The sequence below is a fragment of the Thalassophryne amazonica genome, chromosome 1 (assembly GCF_902500255.1).
Source record: "Thalassophryne amazonica chromosome 1, fThaAma1.1, whole genome shotgun sequence".
Classification (NCBI taxonomy): Eukaryota; Metazoa; Chordata; class Actinopteri; order Batrachoidiformes; family Batrachoididae; genus Thalassophryne; species Thalassophryne amazonica.
The window spans coordinates 137,384,400-137,401,885 of NC_047103.1; the positions used below are offsets into that span (position 1 = coordinate 137,384,400).

Genomic DNA, 17,486 nt, shown 5'->3' on the forward strand with positions numbered 1-17,486 from the left:
CATTCAAGGTTTCTTGTAGTCTGGTGAAGATCCATACAGTGGTCAAGTTTAGCCCATACGGTGTGCAAATTTAGCCCACAAAATGTAAGGAATCTTCAAAAATATTTATATATACCAGCATCAGTTTTCACTGAGTCAGTACAAGCTGATTGTTGAGGGATGAAAACAATTAAACATAGTACATTCATTCATCTTCTACCGCTTAGTCCAATTAAGGGTCGCAGAGGGCTGGAGCCTATCCCAGCAGTCATAGAGCGCGAGGCAGGGTACACCCAGAACAGGACGCTAGTCTGTCGCAGGGCCACAAACAGACAAACAAGCACAGACACACCCACACACACCTACGGACAATTTAAAGACTCCAATCCACCTAACCCGCATGTCTTTGGATGTGGGAGGAAACCGGAGCTGAAAAATCTCCATTTCCCTTCAACGCAACTGAAAATATGGTGCCTATTTAAAGAGGGGCCAACCTGGACACATCAAATTTTTTATATATATATATATATTTTTTTTTTTTTTTTTTAAAGGAGTGGTAAACTGGCCCTGGTGTAAAACAATATTTTCCAATGACAAATTAACAGCACAAACACAAAGCACATGAAGAAAACTGAAAGGATTCCATTTCAGAATCCTGATCTGGATCCACTTCATCTTGAGACAGATGAAACCATGGAAGCACCTTTGATTGTACCAAGTTTTTAAATGCATCAACGGAACTCTGCAGTGGCCATGGAGCAGCAAACATAACATTGACAAAAAAACATTCACAAAACATAAAATCTGACATTCCTGCAAACATTAACAGGACTGAAAACAATGCATTTTGCTTTAAAATCCCAATTTGGATTCAGCTGATCTTAGAAGGGCATCAAGGCATCAAGATGCAGTGGAATTTTAGCATGTCAGAGCCAGTTATGAACACATTAACAAAACTGAAACCACATCAATTCTAAATGATTAAAAAATAAAGTTGAGATTTCAGAAAAATTAGACTGCAAAAACTCATTTCAGAGAACAACACTGGCTTATTGGGGGGTTGCACTTTAGGGCCACCACACACACACACCTCAGTGAAAATGTCCTTTTTACAGCATAGGTAGTGGAAAAAAAATTCTCTATTTTAGGTAGTTAAAACAACAGAAATACTGCTACAAGTAACAGTTCAGCATTATCGTAAGTATATTATGCAGTATTGCATGATACTGACTGATGCACTGTGTTCATCACCTTAATGTAGTTAGCAAAAGTGCAGATTTTAATTTATTATATATACATTTATGTACTGCTGGGGAAGCTTGTGAATTTCTCCCCGTGGTCCAAGAAAACCTTTTGATCGATTATACCTGATTATACTCGTATTTTTTTTTACTGTTAATCTAAATGTACAGATTTAAAAAGCTGTCAGATGTAGAATAAAAAAATGCCTCAGATACTGTAGTAAAAAATAGAATGCTTCAAATTGCTGGACCTCACTGGGTATTCAAACCCCAAGATTCACATTTTCACCTCCATAATTTGGCTGTGAGGTTACGTGTGAAAAGTTGTAATGTCTAGCAGAGATTGTGTAGAATTTAAATTGAGGGTTCATATGTGATGGCACACAGCTCGTTAGAGCATCTATACATTAGAGTGCATGTGAGGAAAGGCTAAAGGGTTCTATTGGCTAATGATTTCATGTTGTAATTACAAAGTACTAAATGTTTCATTTTCCTGCTACACTGGGCCTGGTTTCATAAGACAGTCTAATTAATCTTTTAGTCTACTAAACTTACTTACGCTTAGTAGTACAACATTATCTGTCTAATCTCCGTTTCACAGACTGCTAAACTTGTAGATTAGCCGTGTTACATTACTTGATTTTCACGGTCATAGCGGCCTCACAAGTACAATTGCCAAGAAACACCTCCTATGCGCGACAGTTTTATTTCTGGGTTGGTCCATCCACTATAAACATGGCTGAGTCTGCCCCAGCAGAGAAGCGCTCCCAGCCTTGGCCTCCGTAAACATCTCCATTGGATTATGCCGGTCCCAGAACACCCGCTCCCGTGGCAAGGCTCTCCTTCCTTCCTCTGCTATCAAGTGGTGGTACATGATAGGATTAGCCTCCTCTGTACCAGGCTTAAAACTTTAGTCCGGTAACATTAAACTTTAACAGACTAAGCACTTTGCGCAACGACTAACGTCAAAATATAATTCAACTAAGTGACTTTAGTCCACTAAACAAGATTAGACTGCTTTATTAAAACCAGGCCTATGTCATGTCCTCTCCTCATCACCAACACAACTGTTGGCTTCCTCTTTCTTGGTTCCTCTTTGCTGCAATGCGGCGGCCATTTTGGCCCCGTCCGGAGCTGCAGAGCCATGGGGTGCCTCGCAGTTGCTCAGTAGTCAGTGTAGATCCTGTGGGGCTGGCAGCAGCTACATCTGGCTACTGGGTCTCTGCCAGCATCCTCAGATGACCACGTTAGACTGTGTGCAATTTTGTTTCAACTATTTCACAGCTTTTATAGATGAGACCTGGACATTGCTACCAAGATTAATGCATTGTTTTTCTGTCCATGTTCATCTACCTCAGTTTCTCCTGGTAATCTTCTCTCCTTTGTGGTAGAAAAATAAGAGGTAGTTAACCCGAGATTCTTGGGTATGTTCTGGACCTGGCATATAGTGTAGGATTCTGTGTGTGTCAGTCTACAGCTACATTGTCTGCTGGGTTTCAAACCTATACTCATTTACATCAATGCTTGCAATACACTAATCCAGTGTTCTTGCTGTTACACCCTAAAAATGTGTCTGATGTTAAATTTGCATTTTTCTGTAGCATGCTTGAGGAAGCAGCCGGCGCCTGGATAATTTGACAACTTTGTGTTTATTGACTCATAAAACATTCTTCAAACAATAAAACAATTTTAAATGTCCGTTTCTGTACAATGCTTGCTGAGCAATTTTATTTATATATTTATATATATATATATATATATTTATATATATAGAAAATGTAAGAGGAGTCATGTTAAAATGACAAAACTCCTTCAAATTTAATGGCAGGTACTCTGGAAAAAAAATAACAGCATTCCATCAACAAATATTTTCAAGCAATAAATATGCATTTATAAATAGTGTAAATTTACATCAAGATTAGAAACATAAAAAAAAAAAACCAATCACAAATTAAATTTTATTCCGTAAGTGTGTGCAACCCATTTTCTTTGTGACTTGGCTAGTAAGGTTTTTATTCCCTATTTTTTTTTCCTTTTTTCTTTTTACCTAAGAAATGAAACATATGAAAAGTAAAACAAAACACAAAAGCTGTAAAAAAAAAAAAAAAAAAAATCTAAATTTCACATTACTTTTTTTTAAATAATGTTTCTGGGAGATTTTGCTGTCCAAAGAGTGTTAAAATTACCATCTACCACAGAAAAAAAACATCAGATGGGCCAGTGCTCCTTAGAAGGGGCAAAAAAAAAAGTAAGTAAAATTTGGGGGAATCTTGAAATCAAAGGTGAAGCCAAAGCTTCATCCTGTTACCGGAACACTAAAAAGACAAGGGGAAAAGGTTGTCAAGTCAGTAGTCTTCAACGGTGGTGTTGCCAGTTGTGAGTTAACGAGTATCTACAAAACAGTTTTAATCACGCCTTAAGAATTCCACTCCTCCCCCGTCCCAACCGCTTTTGATTAAGTCCTCTGTTAAAACAGGGCGCAACCATTGTCAATGGGAGCAGGGGGGTTGGGGTGGGGGAACAGTCCTGTTGGTGAGCTTGGTGGCACCTCCGCCTGGATGGGCCGTAGCCAGCACTTTAAACAGGTTGCATAGACTGACACACTCGGCCGCCTCGGTCTCTAGCCAGCCATCTGGGAGGAGCAGTGGTGACGGCGGGGAGACGGCCTTGTCGTTCCTGAATATCACAAATGGTCCGTGAATGTAGATGTTTTGTTGTTGTTCTTTTTCCACAAGTTTGTATAAATGGGGTTCATGGCTCTGCAGCAGAACATAGATGTGTCGCCTAATGTCAAGATGAAGATGAATGAAGAGGAGGGGCCTGGCAGAGAGAGGGGGGGGACAGCTCATTTTTAGGTCTGTCAACAGTAAGAAAAACAGTTGTGATAAATGAAACAAGACTGTGTGAATTTCAGCCTCGGGACATTCTGATGATCCTTTACACTACATGGGAAGTCTGCTCCTGGTGGGGGCGTGGTCACTTACTAATGTGAACTGGTCATAGACCTGCATCAGCTCCTCCATCCTGTGCTGCTCGAGCACCATGAAGTCATCGAGCGTGGCGCTGCCTTTCCTGGCACAGTCCTGGCAGTGAACCACGTACTGTTTCTTCGAGAGCAGCTCGCGGCGCACAAACAGCAGGTTGAACACCTCCACCTGTCGGACACACATGAAGCTGAACGAAACCTGCAGCTGCTCCACAGAGTGAGGGCATGTGGACATGTGTCGCAAACATGTTGTTAGTGACATCACAAAGGTCTGACACAAAACCGCCCCAGATGCCCTTCATCCACTAGCAGAGGTGAAACTGGTTGGACATCATTACGCTGGTAGAGGTCTGCACTCTGGTGCATTTCTACTAATCCTGGTGCATTTGTAGAGAATTCAGGTCAAAACAAATATATTTTTAATGTCATCAACATAATCTTCTGGCTAAACTGTTAAATACTCAAGATTCACATGCAGGAAATGCAACATAAAACCACAATGACACCATGTTCTAAAATTAGACTGAACCCCAAATAATTTGCCCTCTCTTATTTTGTTCCCCTCAAATTTTTACTCACTGAAGGTTAATTTTTCACAATTCACCGCCACAGAAACGACAGAATCACAGCAAGAAGTATATTCATTCATATAGAAAGTGTTTATTGTTATGTACTGTGATCATCCATTTCTATTTAATCCACTAGATGGCAGATGCAGCCTGTGAGCTGTTGCCAGGCAGCTTCCATCTTGCTTAGCATTATTCAATTTGGTGGGTGACATGACAGTCGCTTTGACACTGTATATTCTACTAATATAAGAATACACGAATATTAATTTCTTGATAATATACTCCATATTCCAGTGTAGTGTTTTCAGATTTCTTTCAACATGGTCCAGAAATGATTGAATAATCTTCCTTTCACTCTGGCTGGCGTGGCTGTTCCATTGTATTTATTAGGGCCCAAGTAGGAAAAAGTCCTACAAGGACTCTATTGTAATTGCACTGTTTATTATTATTATTAATTATTATTATTATAATTCTCACTTTTATCATCGTAGCCTCATGAAATTTGGTACACATATTTACCATGCTGGGACGCACAAAAACTTCGCTCTAAAGTTATTAATTCCGACCATAATCAGTGTAGCTTTTTGGAGCTGCTCATTTAGTCCCACAAAACAGAGGAAATAATTATTATTATTATTTCCTTTACATGATGGACAACTTCAGTTTACAATACCGCTGGTGGTTTTAAATTTATAACTCTCTGAAACACTATTGCCACCATTTTGAGGGCCAAAGTTTGTGAAGTAGTATTAATATGCTGCATAACTAGACAATCAGGTAACAGCTCAAAAAACAGCTTTAATAACACTAACCCGGATCGGATCAAAATAGTAAGTAATGTTTATTTATAGAGCACCTTTCACAGACAAGAGAAGTCACAAAGTGCTTCACAAAAGGCACACACAGATATAAATTCTGTGAAACTACAATTAACATCACAATAAAATAACAGACACATACAGTGGTCATAAAACAGCCCTCTCACTACTGCGGTTTGAATGCCTGGAGAAACAGATGAGTTTTAAGTTTGCTCTTAAAAACATCAACAGAGTTCAGTGAATGAAGAGACAAAGGGAGATCATTCCAGAGCCTCGGCACAACAGCCTGGAAAGAGCGATCTCCTCGGGTCTTAAAGTGGGTACAAGGGACCCTCAGAAGGTTCTGATCCACTGACCTCAGGCTCCGAGAGGGAGTGTAGGGACATAACAGGTCTCTAATGTAGGAGGGAGCCTGGCCATGCAAAGCTCTAAAAGTCAACACCAGGACTTTAAAATGAAAATGAAACGACACTGGGAGTCAATGAAGAGACTTTAAAATAGGAGAAATATGAGTCTTTTTGTTTGAGCGGGACAGCAGCCTTGCTGCAGAATATAAATATTAATAGAAATAATACATTCTGAATCTTAAGAATCTGATTTGAATTGATTCTTGAAATTTCAATCAATACCCAGCCCTAATATATTGTGCTGAGCTGTAGGGGGAGCTTTGTAGTGAAGAATACAACCAAAAAACTGACAAAGCAGCCAAAAACTGCCCAAAGTTACAAAGTTCTCCTTTAAACAGATTTGGCTATTTTTCCTGACTGAAATGTTCAGTGGATGTGCGGATCAAGGACTGCCAGAAATTTATAAACCTGATGATGATTTCTGTTTGTGCAGTTTCTGGCTATGATAAGTGGTGTAACTTGTGCAAATTTTATTTTATTTTTTATATGAAAAGCCTTTCATACTTGCCAGTGTGTTGTGCAGTTCAGAGAGTTAAAGGCGTGGGGTATTTAACATTTTGCAGTTATACACCCGTCCTAATAAAAACCATTTTCTGTTGTAAGATGTGACCCAAGTATCGATTTTCCTAAGTTTCAGACAGCCCGGATTGTTGACCCCCCCTGGTTTGGGCTGAATTTTTTTGTGTGAGATGTGATGGACTTGTTTATCCATTTGCACTTAGTGCCCTTGATAATCAAAGTGCACCCATGTGACTCCTGAAGCCACAAACAGCATGGAAGCAAAATACAACTACTCTTGAAAACCTCAGGAACTGTTTTTTTAAAAAAGGTGTTGATTTTGTTGGGGCTCAACAGTAGGCTACAATAGCTACCAGTAGACCTCATGGTGCCCTTAGTATTTGAACAGTGCTGCCGCCAAATTCAATTTTGGTTTTCTTCGTTACTAAAAGCACACAACAGTAGATCCCAGTTGTTTTAACATTTAGGTCTATGCCTTTCAAATACTGTAACTTGTTTATGAATTCACCCTCAAAGTTTTGAAAAATTGGGTCCTTAAAGGAACCCTTTATACCCCCCCCCCCCCCCCCCCCCCCGTAGTTTTGCGTTAGGGCCCTTTTGGACCCCTTTTTCTCCCAACTTTGAGGCTGTCCCACTGAAATAACAATACAAACCTATCAGACCCCTCCCAAATGAACAATACCTGCAATAAAACTTGTAGGATACCCTTAAAGTTTCAAAATAATGGTAGGCCTACTTTAAGCTTTTTTCAGCTTGGAGTGTTTTCAGCACCCCTTATTGGTCAACTTTGAGGGTGTCCCAGTAAGGTAATAATACTGTATTGTGCCTTTCCTGTAGTCTCCATATCAAGACACTAAGAACTAGGACACCCTCAAAGTTATGAATTAGAGAGATGGGAACTTATACATTTTTTTGTAACTGCCCCAGGGTGCCCAAAAAAGGGGGTGCTGTAACTTTGGTCATAAACGGTCAACACTGGAACAGTTTGGATTTTGAAGTTTGGGTACCATACCCATCTCACAAAAAACAATTCAGCCCAAACCAGGACCCCCTTGGTCCAATGTGTCTGATATTGTCTTATCCTTAGGAAAATCACCTGTATAGTGACTAATTAAAATTAAAGACCAAAGAAAAAGCTGATGGGCATCACAGTATCAGAGATGAATATGCAGGTAGCACGGTGATGCTTCACTCTAGTTTTGAATCGTAGATTTAAACCATCAAAATGTAATCAGAGTGACTAAAGAAGACCATGACGGAGTCAAAGGTTCAAGGCATCATCACAGCTTCCTTCCTTTCACATTTGGAGAACCAAAAATGTGACATTCTGATAGAATTCACAGCCTTGATGTTGGTGCATTGTCGCCATGGTCACTGACCTCACAGATGGTGCAGTAGTGTGCCGGCTCATCCCTGGTCCTCGGCCTCAGCACAGTCTCCTTGCCGGCTGATGCCAAAGCTTCCTTCATCCACTGACACTGCTTTAATGTTCGCAGCAAGCAGTACCTGTGCAGGGCGGTTTGATTCTGGTCAGACACAGGAGCAAACAAAACTGTGTCGGGTGGGCTGAGACTCAAAGATTCTGTCACTCACTTGATCATCTCAAACAGCTTGTGGTCAGACACTTTGATGTTGCGTGCCATGTTCCAGGAGAGATGAACCATGGGAACCATGGATTTGACACTCTGGAGTTTATTCCACTCGTAACGCTCCACTGCTAACTTATACTGGTGAGCTGAAAAGAAGGAGGAAAAAAAAAAAGAGTGCAATTGAGGACCCAAGTGTGAATGACAAGCAGTCAGATGTTTTGAAAAACATCAGGACAGGAATGAAAATCATCGCAGAAGCAGAAGACAAATTGTAATTATTCAAATTTATCAGATTTTTTTTAAAAAGATTTCACAAAATTATAAGTTATACCATCCATCTAGTGTAGAAATGCTGATTTTTGCAAATACTGTGCAGTGCAGCTGCAGAACAGCTTCAGAGACTTAATGTGATTATAGACTGATTCCGTGAGTCTGTGGTCATCACTTCTGCACACAGCAGACAGCCTGGATCATGCTATTGCACAGACAGAATAATGTTTGGAGAGTCACTCATGCAGCTTCTGCTTTATAGTGTAATTAATCTAGATATCTACATTTCCATACTGCCACTGGGTGGCACTATTGCATTTAATACAAAAAAAACCCCCACAAGTCTAGGAAGGAGGTGCCCATTTCACTGGTAGTGAAAGCTTTATGCTACAAACCTTGTTTGTGACATATATTACAAGAGGGATAGTATCTACAGTAGGAAGTTTGATTATATTTATGAACACCTTGCCGAGTGTCTGTTTCAGAGACTGCTCCCTGGTGGACAATATTAACTGAAATGCAAACATGTCCAAAACCTTTGTATGGTGATCGATCTCATGTTGCAGGTTGGTACACATCATCATTTGTCAGGATATCACACTTGGTTTCAGAGACTCTGTCCCAAGGCGGACACAATGAGAATGAAAACCAACGCCAAACTTTTCTGAGGTCTTGGCGAGGGCACCTTGAGTACCATGTTTCACCTTGACATATAAAAACTGTCAAGATATTACATACAGAATATTTCAGACCCTCTGCCCCCAGCTGGCCTCTTGCAGTTGGAATCAAAACATTGCCAAAATGTCAAACCAGTCTGAAGCCTTAGTTAGGTGACCTTGTGTACCAATTTTTACCAAGATAAACGGCATCTTTGTCGAGATCTCACATGCATATCGACCACACAGACAGACAGATGTATACAGATTCGCTCTACCTTTGGTGACACGGGGGTGTCAGCATAATATGGGTTTATATTTATTTTATAAATTATTTTATATTTGGACGGTATCGTGAGCAATTGCCTATTCTGCCTATAGGCTGGGCCAGCCACGACTTTAATATATGTCTGTAAACCGCACATATGACTGAGATGGACAATGGACTCTGAACTTTGTGATGTGATGAGACGAGACAACAGTGTCTCTGGAAATATAAGTGCCAATTGCTTTTACAGATGTGCAAATGTAAAAGAACAAAATAAATTAGATTAATGGTATACATGTACAGAAGAAATCTGAGTATTGGGAAGAAATCCAGGTTTGTTAATCCGATTTCTCATAATCAGATAATGGTCGTTATCTATTAAAACATATCGGATTTTGCTGTTTACATGATCACTTAATAATCAGGCAACAGCCAGTAATCAAGTAGCAATCAGGTTTTTAGTGTGCATGTAAACAGGGCCACTAATAAGCACACTTACTCCAGCACTCACAAACCAGCCAGTAGGTGGCAGGCAAAAGTATGGGATATTATTTGTTAAATCTGTTCACCAGATTTGAAAGTTTGTCCCCATATTTTAATTTGCTGGTTTACAACACAATCAAATTTCTTTTGCGTGACAATATTAAAATAACTGAGCGAATACACTCAGATATCTATATTGTCTTCCAATAACTCAGTTAAAGTGAAATTTCCAGCACTAGATTAAACCCGTAACTCACATTCCATTGCTTACCGGTGAGAGGTCCCACGTTCCAGGCGATATTATTGCACCAGCCAATGGCCTGGACCCAGTGGACTGTGCCGGTATTGAGCCACACCAGGTCCCCTGGACGCTGGATGAACCGATAAACAGGCACATCTGCTTCATATAGGTCCTCCAGGTTCGGCCACCATGATCCCTTCAGAAAATTGATGATGTTTCTAATGATAACAGAGGGACAAAGTTGGGTCAAATATATACAATTCTGATTTATCATCGACTTTCAAAAACTCGGTTACTGCTAAGAATTAAACTTTATCTTACTTCTCACAGAAATTGCTCATCACTCCCCAGTATGGCTCTGGTACAGCAAACCATTCACAGTCCCCTGGTCCAATGTTAATGTTGACAGCACAGAAATTGTTGTGCTCTTGATGACCTAGAGGGGGGGAAAATAACAAAAACACATATACCCTTATCACTGGATGCATCCACACACAAAGAAACAGACTAAAGTAGTGGAGTCTTAATTTTAGGCGTGTGCTCACCTGGTATCCTGCTCCCAGGGACCTTCATGTAGAGCTGAACCGTGTTCATACCCAGTATGGTGTGACCCACGTGACTCAGCAGATTGCCAGCTGACACTACTCGAGCAAAAGCCGGTAATTTACTGAGTTCTTGGAGCTGCTGTTTCCATCTGGGGACAATGAGTGCTGTATGTGATTTGGTGCACTCCACAAAGTCTAACTGAAAATGCACAGCAAAAGACATCCCACACAAACAGCTACACCGCTACACTAACTTTGAAATCTACCTGTCCATAGGACAGGTACCTTTACAAATTTACTTAGCCCATTGAGCCTGTTCAAATTTTATTGTTAGTGCTGTGTCCGTATCTACTTTAAGTGTGCAATCACCATGTGCAGCTACATATACAGTCGATCATATATCTAAGAATGTCTATGCAACTGACAAGCTTATTTGCTATTTGATACTTTGTAAGGGTGCAACAATTAGCTGTAAAACTGGCAAACATCATGGCAAACTAAATGGGAAGAAACGTTGCAAGTTACACTGGTGCCGTGACCCGGATCACCCTTGCTGCCCCTCCCTCCTCTCTCCCTTGCACAGAGGAGGGGGTACCTGCCCGGAGACACACGTGTTGTGGACGGCTGCCTGTGAATAGAACGGTCCGCCCCACTGGACTGCAACTGTGTCTATCCCCCGCACCCCATGATCCTAAGATTAAGAGTCTCATGCTCTACCGCTGAGCTAGTTGGGCAAATTGTTGTAAATACTTGTTTGATAAACAAAAAATGCACAAAAACAGTTGAATTGCAGGGTGGCACAATGGAATAGTGGTTAGCACTGTTGCCTCAAAGCAAAAAGGTTGTGGGATTGCTTCCCACCTGGGCCTTTCTGTGTGGAGTTTGCATATTCCCCCGCGTTCATGTGGGTTCCCTCTAGGTTCTCTGGCTTCCTCCCAGATCCTTAGACATGCAGGGTAGGTGAGTTGGAAACTTCAAATTGACTGTAGGTGTGCGTGAGGGTGTTTGTTTTTCTATATGTGGCCCTGCGATAGATTGGCATACTGTCCAGGGTGTACCACGTCTCTCGCCATATGACTACTGGGATAGGCTCTAGCCCTCCGTGACCCTTAACTGGAGTAAGTAGGTACAGAAAATGAATGAACTCCACTTGCATCATATCTATCCAGAGAGCTTGCAGACATGACTGTTCTACTGTTCTTAAAGATTGTCAGCAACTGAGGCACCAGGTAATAACATATTCTACCACATGGCAGAGGACATGATTCGGCTACTCACTTCCTTTCATCTGAAACATCGATGTTTGTTCCAAACTTGATCTGTTTTAAGGGTCCCCGCCTCTTGTGTACACCACTGCAGACACAAACAAAAACTAGGACTTACGAGGTCTGTGAGAAAAGTAACGGACCTTATTATTTTTTTCAAAAACTATATGGATTTGAATCACGTGTGATTACATCAGACATGCTTGAACCCTCGTGGGCATGCGAGAGTTTTTTCACGCCTGTCGGTTACGTCATTCGCCTGTGGGCAGGCTTTGAGTGAGGAGTGGCCCACCCTCTCGTCGATTTTTTTCATTGTTTAGGAATGGCTCAGAGACTGCTGCTTTGTTTGATAAAATTTTTTTTTCAAAAACTCTAAGGCACAACTGAGTGGACACCATTCGATAAATTCAGCTGGTTTCGGTGAAAATTTTAACAGCTGATGAGAGATTTTGGAGTTTTACTGTCGCCGTAAGGACGGCCCACAGCGCCTGATGGCGCTCTGCGCTCCGAGGCGGAGTCGTCTCGCTGTTTCAAGCTGAAAACTTTCTAATTTCAGGCTCTGTGGACCCAAGACGTTGTGAGATAACAGAGAACTTTCAGAAGAATTCAGGATCAGGAGTTTATCCAGACATTCCACTGTTTAAGGAGATTTTGTAATGAAAGAACGCGCGGGCAGATTCGCATCTCGGGCCGGACCCGACCGCGGGGGGTCGCCAAAGGAAAAACACCTCCGTTGGAAACCTTAACGGACAAGTTGGAACATACCCAGCTGTTAAACAATTTCTCAGATACTCACTTGTTGAAAGCCATCAAAAGCCGCCTGAATTTTACAAATGGTTTTCAACACGGAGGTGTTTTTCCTGTGGCGGTGCGAACGGATTTGGGGCGTCGTCATGGACCCGACTCGGCAAATTCGTCCGCACGTTCTTTTATTACAAAATCTCCTTTAACAGTGGAATGTCCACATAAACTCCTCATGCCGGCCTCTTCGGAAACTTCTCTGTTCTCTGACGACGTCCTGGGTGAACAGAGCTTTAAATTAGGATGTTTTCAGCTCGAAACAGCCAGACGGACGCCACATCCATCCGCGCCGATCCGCTTTGTGGGCTGTCCTTAAAGCGAAAGAAACTCCACAATCTCTCATCAGCTGTTAAACTTTACACAGAAAACCAGCTGAATTTCTCGAATAGTGTCCACACGGATATCCCTCACTGGTCCTGAAAAAATTTGATAAAGCAACGCGCGCCGTCTCCCTGCAGCGTCTCAAAGACTTTTCGACGGGAGGGGGAGTCCACACCTCACTCAAAGCCTGCCCACAGGCGAATGACGTCACCAACAAGCATGACAAAACTCACGCATGCGCACGAGGGTTCAAGCTTGTCTGACGTAAAAACATATGAATCAAATCCATTTATTTTTTGAAAAAAATAAAAAGGATCGCTTTTTTTTTTAATCACAGACCTCGTATAAACATTTTTTTAACTGATAGGACTTGGAAAACAATTTTCAAAAAAAAAGTGAACTAGTAATAAACAAGGTCTTTAACTGCCAGATTGTCTGAAATAAATACAAGTTCAGAGGTGGCCCATATACAAAATGCAGCCACACTGATTGAAATTAATTATCATCCATCACTCTTTTAACTGAAGCTCATCCTCAGACAGTGTATTCGTAATGTATACAAAAAGTGTTTTTTTAAACTATGAAGCTGTGTACCTCTCGGCTGACAGCTGCTCTGTGTCCAAGGGCTCCTTCAGTGCCTTCCTCTCATTCTCCTCCTGAACACACAAATACACAAATAATTAAGCAGCTAAATAATGCAGACAACAATTCTCTGACATGTTCATCCTTCAACCTGTTGTGATCTACAATGACTTTCCCTTATATAATGTTGCTTACAAAATGTAGAAAGAAAAAAAATCTACCTTAAAGACAAGGAATTTATATGTGCTTTAAAAAGACATTCATTTGGTTGTCAGTATTGGTCATTTTTAAAGCCTTTTTCCCAACAAGACAATACCATTTTAAAATGCGCTACTTTGGCTCTGATGCAACTGTAGTCACTACCTGCCTTTACCTTCAGATGTATTAACCTTAAACGCATGCTGATACACATTTGTGAACCGCTGTCCCCATACTGAGTCTGCCTGTGTGGTCTGTGCATGTCAGCCACAAAGATTTCAGATAGGATTTCCACAGAATACTCTGCCTACAGTGATTTAAAATGTATACAGAGAAATGTTTTATGAAATACTGTAATTGTCAGGGTTTAATTTGATAGCGCCTCTCTTCACACACACAAAAAAAAACAAACAACAAAAAAAAACAATGAATATAAAATTGATGATTTTACATACAGTTTTCTGGGGACGCAGAAGCAACAGCATGTAACGTCCGCTAGTGTAAGTTCTCTTTAGCAGTCATCACTGCAACACACCATGCGGTGCAAACATCACAACTTGCATTTAAACTTTTTTAAAGCCACAACATCTTAAGAACTCCAGATGTTGCAGATGCTTATTGTAAAATTAAGAACTCCAGATGTTGCAGATGCTTATTGTAAAATTTAGAATTGCAGAGAAATAAAAGAAAAACAATAAGCTGTGCATACCCTTCATGAAAAATAAATGGGTTGTATTCAACTGCACATTGCATTTGAACATCAAAATTCATTGAATGAATGGGAACTCAATCAAATGACAAGAGGACTCCAAATTCCTCCCCACACCATTCAGAGTCCCTGGGACTCCAAATTTCCAAACCCTAAATCAAATCCAACCCCTTAATGAGCGTAGGCAGCGTATGTCATCCAAAACGAATGACGATAGATCCAGTCAATCCATTCCAATAATTCATTCTCATTGTCAGTATCTGTTTATTCCAATTAAGTGTCTATCGCAGGGCGACATACAAATAAACACATTCATACCTGTGGTCAATTTAAAGTCTTCAATTCTCTCACCCTACATTATCTTTGGAAATGGGAAGAAGCCGGACCACCTGGAGAGAAACCTCATGAACAAGGGAAGAACATGCAAACCTCACACAGAAAGGAACAGGCAGGAAGTGATCCCAGGACCTTCTTGCTGTGAGGAAACTAAGCCACCATGCCACCCAACATGATTGAGATGTGAACCTGCCCCAATGACTCTGAAGTTGACACACTACCACTTAGACCACAAAGTTTACATTTACACTGTAACAAGGCAGAAAAATTTTATGCTCCGTGCCTGACACAACTGTCTGCCCCACGAGATTAAAGCTACCGCATGCAAGTTTTGAGGAAGGAAGCAAATGCTACATCCATCCAGCATTAAGGCTTTTTGTTTTACCTTTTAAACCTTATGACATATGCATAACATCAACAGATGTGAAATAAGCAAATGTGAAATTGCATTACAGTTTAACTGTAAATTGGCTCAAGATGTGGCGTACGAGAAAAAAAAAAAACAAAAAACAAAACACTACAAATCAAGAAGGGCCCATCATATAGAGAAACGGTTCATTCAGTGCTTAATTTGTAAAGTGGGAGGTCCCGGAGCGCAGAGGATGGGTGGCTCCAGTGCAGAAAAACAAGAAGGGCGGGGGGGAAGGGGGGCCTGCGAACAATTCTGTGCTCCACACTTAAAATAAACTGCACACCCACACAAATGACACTAACACCCTGCCTTTTCCTCAAAAATTACTACATTTATGTTTGCTGTCTGTCTCTGTACTTTTCTGTCACTTTTGCACTCTTTTTCATACTTTTCCTTCGTTTCAAAAGTCACCGAACGCACTTTACCGTAATATATGCAACATATAGCATACTGTTGGAAAGCACGGGTTCTTGGCTTGCTGTCAGTGTTGAAATTTTTCCAGAGTGAGGGCTTACATGAGAACTTACGGTAATGAGAATCAGCGGCGCATGAGTGTGAAACTTCCGTGTTTTTTCTCTGCGTTATGACATCACAGGCTTACGTTTACCGTAATACACCATATATCATTGGAAAGCCCTTGGTGTTAGCTTAACAATGCACTTTGATACATATGGAAAATATGGTGTGGGCGCCATCGCCGTAGATAAAGGGATAAATAGCTGGCGGAGCCAACGTCAGAGGTTCGGGAGCACGCGTCCGAGGTTCCGGAGCGCGCTCCGGCTTGCTCCCCCTCAAATTAAGCCCTGGGTCCATTACGTCAGGCACTGAGGGGCAATTAGTCTATACCATCTTTTTGAAATAACATTTACTGCTTTCTGGTCTTTATCAATGTACCACCCACAGCACAATCTGACTTGTCAGACATGAGTTCAGCCTATCAATACTGAAGGCTACTGTTCTACATACAGACATAAAAAAGTAAACTTCATAATAATGCTGCTTATAGATCCTTGCACTTTTTGCGGGAAGGTCATGCTGAAAGGTTCTGTGTATTAAACATATGCTGTAATACAGTAACAGTAAAATGAAAAAATAAATTAAGTTATATTTATCCAGTGATTTGTACTATAAAGTTATTTTCCTTTTAACTTCACCAGTTTCAGATAATTTTTTTTATTCAAAATTGCAAAAGTTTCACATTTGCCGATCAAATACTGAGAAGAGATGTACAGTGAGGCAGCAGCCAGCTGTGCCTCACGTTGGATTGCGCAATCACTCAGCTAACTGCTGGCATGCTGTGTAGTAAGACTCTATTGCTGTCTCTGTATGTCGCTATTAAAATGTTCAAACACTGAGTGCATGAACTTAAATTCCATAGTTTAGCTGATGTACATAATTTACAGTGTCTTTTGTCAACAACTGTGTGCTGAGCGATGATAAAATGGCTGCAAAAAGGTGCGAAGTGAGGCATGCAGTTCTGCCTCATGGTAGGGGGCACTAGTGATCTCAGGGATTCTTCTTACAGTAACTCCTCAGCTGCAGAATAAGTCACAGCAAACTACAATTTACAGTTATCAATTCAAGGGCCACAGTCCATTTATTTTTTCCTCCTGCCTGGCCTTTACCTTCAGAATGGAGGATTACATATGCAAACTAACAATTTTTGACCTGGACTTTCAATCAAAGCAGAAGGTAATAATTAAAGGACGACCAATACCAGAGCTAAAAGGTTTGCTTCAGACTATGTGACAGAACACCCGCTATTTTCAAACAGAGTGGAACACACTACAGTCTGGCTGTGTGGACGTCGAGCAAGGAACTGCCTTTTTCTGCTTTTCCTGCCTTCTTTTCTCAACTTGTGACAATGTCTGGACTCAGATGGGATATTGTAACCTGAAGAATTTGCAAAGGCGGCTCATCAAACACAAGCTGGGATCGACCACCATCACATTCAATGCCAGAAAAGGCTCAAAACATAGTCGGAACAGGACTGATGAAGGACGACTTTCTTCCCTGGCAGTGATCTCCACTGAGACAGAGACTTTTAAAATGGAAAGAAGACTTCTATAAAGAAGTAATCAATGAGCGAGCGGCACATGGACTTCATTTATGAGTAAGGGTAAGACCATAATAATGTTCGTTTTAATTAAATGTGCTTTTTTGTGTGCCACAGTTTGTATGTGTAAAGAATGCTGATATGAGATTTTAAACATAACCCATTAACTGCTGCCAATCACATTGTGAATAAGCTACTCTGTAGGATTCATATGTTTGTATATCTGATTGTGATG

At 40.9% G+C, this 17,486-nt stretch overlaps 1 protein-coding gene across 7 annotated transcripts in view; it reads right to left on the minus strand.

Moving 5' to 3' along the window:
- Positions 1-2,850: 2,850 nt before the first annotated feature.
- The window catches only part of LOC117514742 (histone demethylase UTY-like), a 181,650-nt gene continuing 167,014 nt past the window's right edge, over positions 2,851-17,486 (minus strand). For 4 of the 7 annotated variants that reach the window (XM_034175308.1, XM_034175332.1, XM_034175341.1 and 1 more), the window contains 8 exons: positions 13,553-13,614; positions 11,850-11,924; positions 10,572-10,720; positions 10,348-10,462; positions 10,057-10,244; positions 8,113-8,254; positions 7,899-8,025; positions 4,130-4,375 (listed from right to left, as the gene is read on the minus strand). In XM_034175308.1, the coding sequence (XP_034031199.1) occupies positions 4,163-4,375; positions 7,899-8,025; positions 8,113-8,254; positions 10,057-10,244; positions 10,348-10,462; positions 10,572-10,720; positions 11,850-11,924; positions 13,553-13,614 (1,071 nt within the window). In that variant the 3' untranslated portion in view covers positions 4,130-4,162. Of the gene's footprint in view, positions 4,078-4,129; positions 4,376-7,898; positions 8,026-8,112; positions 8,255-10,056; positions 10,245-10,347; positions 10,463-10,571; positions 10,721-11,849; positions 11,925-13,552; positions 13,615-17,486 lie in introns of those variants that run through there. The other 3 variants (XM_034175316.1, XM_034175358.1, XM_034175323.1) reach the window with 2 other exon arrangements.